Consider the following 5,656-nt stretch of genomic DNA (forward strand, 5'->3'; position numbering starts at 1 on the left):
TATATGCAGGACTTGAGTTCCTACCTTGCTGAGCTCTTTCTGATACTGAGGCATCTTCTTTAGCATCTGAGACAGCTCCTTCATGGTGGTCTGAAAGCAAAGCACAGAACTTACTTAGTAACCTAGTGAGACAGAAAAGAAATAATGATTATTTCACAATATTCCTAATTTTATTTGTGCCCAAACCATTCATGTTCTGCTAGCATACAGTGGTTATTTTTATAGCTTTTCTGTCATGTTTCAACAACAAAATCACAAAGGTAACAGGTAAAGGTAATTTTATTTATAAAGCACATTTTCAGCAGCAAGGCAATAATACAAAGTGATTTACAGGATTTAAAAAGACATACAAACAAAATAAACCAAAGAAAAGAGCAAAAGAAGAAAAAGCTAATAATGTTAGCTTAATAAAACACACAGCTTAATATTTTCTGGTTAGGAATAACATACTATTTCAAACTCATTTTGTTGGTTGCATTATTTAGGGGCTACTGTTGCCTTTAACCTTTTACTTGTACATAGAAATTACTCCTAGATCAGTGCTACTGAGCTGTTTTGTTTGTCTGTGTCTGCTCAGACTTCTGAAACCCCCCAGTTGATCCTAGCAGATGGCTGTTCACACTGTTCATGTCGTGGTTCTGCTGGAGATTTCTTCTTGTTAAAGGGTGTTTCTGTTAAAGGGTCTTTCCTCTGTTGCTACCTGCTCAGTTTGAGGAATTGCTGTCCATTGTTGCTACTCCAGGAGGAGTGAATACTCCAAGTCAGTGACTCAATGTCATCTGCTAGGTTTCCTTAGATAGATTTTTAGTCATTTGAATATTGGACTGAGCTTGACTGCATTGTTTGATAATTCAGATAAATTTGGAATGTATATAATAAACTTGGAATTTTTCTGCATGAACAGATTTAACGGATTTTATTCTTATTATTGTCCAGTTGCATTTCTTACTTTTGACTAAACTATTTTAACACATAGAGATGTTCATGGTCAATTCAATGACTTCAAAGTGCCTTTAGTCCAGAGCATATTGCTCCACAAGAATTGATTTTTATTCACTTTCAACTTGAACTTTTTTTTTTCTCAGAACATCTACCCCGTTAACAAACAAAGCACAGGCTAATGTCCTGTCACAGAATACCACTGCCACCTTTTCCTTGTACCTTCATGTGTCTGTGTACAAAACAGTGAAACAGCAAGAACACAGCTTGGCCTCTACCTTTTCTCCTGTGTTCATCTTCTTGCTGGCAGAGAATTCTTTCAGAGAGCGAGTCACAGCCCTGCTCAGAGTGACATGATAAGGAAGAGTTAGAGAAAAAGGCATGAGAAGCTCTTCTGGGTCCTGAAACAGAAAGCACTCACGTTGACACCTCAGCTATGTGTTTGTGTCTCAGAGTCAGCCACAGGTCATCATCCTCGTCCAGAACCACCTCCTTCATTCGGGTTTCTCCCATTCCACTGGTCTCATAACTGAGCGAGAGTGGAAGCAGGATTAGATGCAGCTTTTGTGCACCAGAGAGTTATTAAATAGCTACAGTAAGTATTACTGCAGCTAATATGATGGATGTTAAATCAACTTAACATCCATCACATTCATTAACATATTTGTGTTTTAGATTTGCATTAGTATGCCTATTGTTGTATTTCAGTGGTCAGATAGAGCAGGGAAAACAAGTTTGAGAACCAAATGAACAATGTCCTGCATGTTTTCAGCAAGTCCCTGCTTCAAGAAATCTCAGAGAGATGTGTTGGTGTTCAAGCTGGGCCACAGGTGGCTAATGGCCTAATCCTTTAAATCAAGCAGGAAAACAATGGAAAATGCAGGACAATATATCTCAAGGATAGTGGAACTATGGACTAGAACCAGAGATTAAAAGTAGTGTTGTCAAACATTTTAAGTACATCTTGCTGCTGGACTGAACCCATTTTTTTTTACTTCAGAAACATCTTAATCTTTATGGCATAGATTCCAAATGGTGTCAGCAAGATTCCTCTAAAGTGTTGCTTGATAGTTACATGATGGTTTTATCCATTTGTCTTGTATTCAGAGACAGTTTCCTACATATCATAGCTCACAATGATTGGCTACCTAGCCTGCCATTATCTTGATGCTCAATTCTGCTCAATTTCCATCTCCCTTCAGTGCTTCATATGGGATTTATTTCATTGAGCTAGATTTCTCCAATTGAATTTGAACCGGACATGTGTACCTGTAGACGTCATTTTCAATGCCCAGCAAGTCGTAGGCCATGGCCTGCAGTGTGAGCTCATGCAAGAGAGGGGAGACAGGGTCAAAGCCACGATCCAGAATCAGCAGCTGAGTACGACACTTGTCTGGTCCCTGCATCAGAGCATAAACAAGGCATTCACTGCATATGATCAACAAATACTGCAGCAGATTTTTAAAAAATAGTAAACTGAAGGGTACAGGCAGCTGCCAAAGAGTGACAACAGAAAGTGAGGGTGAGAAGATCCATTGAGCCCAAGAAAAGCAGTAAATCTCTAATGTTCTCTGGGATTTCAGGGCTGGTGCCAATTATCTGATGATGAGCTGTTGGATATAGCTAATCATCTTAGGCAGATTTAACATGTGTGTCAAAACACAAAATGTAAGGAAAATCTATTTACAGAACAAATTTGTTTATGTGTTGATCACTTTGGAACAGAGTTATTTTCTGTTTCTGTTTTTATTTCTGTTTAACAAAAAAAAAAGTATGCAGAGTTTCAACAGATATCAATAATCTATTAGCCCACTGGTAAATGAACAGATTATGAACGTATTATACACAGGCTCACGAATCACATAATAAAAGTAAAGTATTTGAAAATAATTAAATGTCGGATTTTCACAGGACTGCTGATCCACAGAGCTGGGTCTCCTGGATTCTGTATAGCTCTTAACTTTGCCATTTGTCTGCTCATCATCTATATGAATTTCATGTTCATTTTGGACCTTATAATAATGCATTTTAACAATTTTTTTGTACGGTGGAAATTATTATACAAAAACGAATGTCAATAAGCTTTAAAAAGAAAAATCTGTGAACCAAGCTGATAGTTTATTGTCAAAACTGTTCAAAGTTTAAATACATGGTTAGTTCAGCATGAACATTTGAATAAATAACCTTTAGCAAGATGCAAATAAATCACATAGTTTTGGTAGCCATCCACAAAATCATCTGCAGTTGTGTCTGGATATTGGTCCCTTTTCTTTACAGAATTCAAGGAGCTAATATAAAGTAGCTGCTGTCCTGTCAGAAATCAGGCTTTTAAGCATTAATGCAAAATTCCTACTGAGTTCAGGTAGGAACTCGGGGGTTCCTACCAAGCTTCCAGGGTTATTCTGGAAGCTTGATGTAAATCTAAGTTTAATGTATGTTTGAGGTCTTTGTCCTTGTGTAAAATACAACATTGCTGTACTGTTATCATTACAACCCAAACTATAACCCTTCATTTTGAAACATTGACTGGAGTGTTTAGGAACAGTTTAGGAGCAATCATGGCTAAATCCCATTATAAACTGGAAGATCCTGGGAAAGCAAGTTTTGATGTTGACAATGAATTGAGTTTAATGTTCACATCAACCAAGAGTATGCAACCAAGAAAGATGCAACCTGTTTAGAAAGCATATCTTTCTCAGTCTGCATGTTTTTGGTTATGAGAACATGACGTTTGAAGTTAACTTTCTGGATTCTCTTGGTAGAACTATTCAACCATAACAAGAAGAAGCATATTTGGTGGGGTCAAGTTAAGGCTTTCCACCTAACAACACTCTACCACTTGTTAAGCAATTGGTAGAGTGTGGCAGTAGTAGTCTGTGGGTGTTTCAGGTTACCATTGATATTGATGCATCACACAGAATGGACCCAAGAATAGGACTACCTCCAAACTCTTTGACTTTACTTCTAATCATCTCAGGTTTTTATATTTGGGAACAGTTGGATGTTCCAACAGGACACTGATACCAAACAATAAATTAATAATAAAATTAAGGCTTTTCTCTTTTGTTGGCTTTATTGGCCTTATTTCACAGTAGATTGACAGGAAAGTGGGTGTGAGAAGACAGGTGACAAAGGTCAATGGGCCGGGACTCAAACCCGTGACGGCAACTCGAACTCATGGTTTCTCTGCATCTTTCTAAAGAACATGTCTCCAAACAGTATAGTTCACTTTAGTGCCTTTAACTTTAATACTGGTAATGCATGGACTAGACAAAATCCAAAATAAATACACATGAACACCTAATGGTTTTTTAAAAAGTCTTGAAGTTGTATGTTTTACATTCCATCCTAAAAAACAAACAGCTAAAAACCATTAGAAAAATCCATATTTATAATGTTATTCATGTTAGTGTGATTGTTCTCACTGGTGATGTATTTCCATCCCATACCTCTCCCATAGTGGGGTCATCAGCCTTGTATCCATCTAGTTTCTCCTGAAGCATCTGGGCAAGAACTGCACAGTCTTTGTACTCCCTGATACAAAACATAGATATATGGATATATTAGCCTTCAGCTCAAATCCTTATTTAGTTCTAATCACAAATTTCTAGAAGAGACACTTTAATTACCTTAATTTTTTCACTGGTTCACCTTTTAATCCTAGTTGTTTGAATCATTATGATATCTAAAGTTGTTTTTTTTTCACCAATTACCAACCTTTGAGGAGTTTTGGTAACTCTTTTAATGTTTTAATGGATTTAAAACTTTAAATATAAGGTATGTGAGGCACATGTGCAACTTTTCTTCACTGCTATTTCTTTTTCCAATTCAATAAAAATTGCTTCAAATCTAAACTCAAGAACAGGAAGTCTTCACATCACATCATCCCAAATCAGTCAGGGTTAACACTATTGGGTCAAAATAGAGCAGTGCTTCTCAATTCCGGTCCTCAGGCCCCCCTGCCCTGCATGTTTTAGGTGTTTCCCTACTGCCACACACCTGGATTGAATCTATGGGCGATTAACAAGCTTCTGCAGCACTTGATGCCAGCAGAAGAGGTAATGCAATCATTTTGATCATCTGTTGTGAAATACAGGCACATCTAAAACATGCAGAGCAGGGGGCCTGAGGACTGGAATTGAGAAGCACTGAAATAGAGGAAGAAACAAATAAACAGCCTTTACAGGACGGTAAGTTCACACTACAGGAAACAAACAGGTAGTAATTACAAAGTTTGTTACTTATTCCTGTCCCATCAACCACAGCATGTTTGGTTGTGATTTAGTCTTTTTTTAAATGACAATGTATCTGATTACAAAGAGTTCCAACTTTAAAACAAAGCAAGCAATCTGGGCCTCCGTTTAAATTGAAAATTCAGTGTAGAAATCAAAGAACATTAATAGAAGCTTCATCATGTGGCTGATAATTCAACTGATTTTATTCATTAAAATCAAATCACCTTATAGGACAGCGATGAAGAAAGGATCTATAGAAATTGTATTACCTTGTATTTATTTGGTTAGCATTCAAAACTTAAATGGTCAGCACTAAAATGGATGTCATTAGGCCCGAGCAGCTAAGCGCTGCGAGAGCCTATTGAAACCTTGCTGTAAATTATTAGGCCCGAGCAGCTAAGCGCTGCGAGAGCCTATTGAAACTGTGCTGTAAATTATTAGGCCCGAGCAGCTAAGCGCTGCGAGAGCCTATTGAAACTGTG

The 5,656-nt window shown here is 37.4% G+C and overlaps 1 protein-coding gene across 1 annotated transcript in view; it reads right to left on the bottom strand.

Moving 5' to 3' along the window:
• Window positions 1–4,478, bottom strand: part of LOC106951551 (syntaxin-binding protein 1-like) — a 30,329-nt gene extending 25,851 nt beyond the window's left edge. The window contains exons 1-5 of the mRNA XM_015039180.1: window positions 4,389–4,478; window positions 2,209–2,339; window positions 1,361–1,468; window positions 1,218–1,278; window positions 25–90 (exon numbers count right to left, since the gene is read on the bottom strand). Of these exons, the coding sequence (XP_014894666.1) occupies window positions 25–90; window positions 1,218–1,278; window positions 1,361–1,468; window positions 2,209–2,339; window positions 4,389–4,442 (420 nt within the window). The 5' untranslated portion in view covers window positions 4,443–4,478. The remainder of the gene's footprint in view (window positions 1–24; window positions 91–1,217; window positions 1,279–1,360; window positions 1,469–2,208; window positions 2,340–4,388) is intronic.
• Window positions 4,479–5,656: the final 1,178 nt, after the last annotated feature.

This window comes from Poecilia latipinna, unplaced genomic scaffold (genome assembly GCF_001443285.1).
Source record: "Poecilia latipinna isolate Pla-1442-1.1 unplaced genomic scaffold, P_latipinna-1.0 Scaffold463, whole genome shotgun sequence".
In the NCBI taxonomy this organism is placed as follows: domain Eukaryota; kingdom Metazoa; phylum Chordata; class Actinopteri; order Cyprinodontiformes; family Poeciliidae; genus Poecilia; species Poecilia latipinna.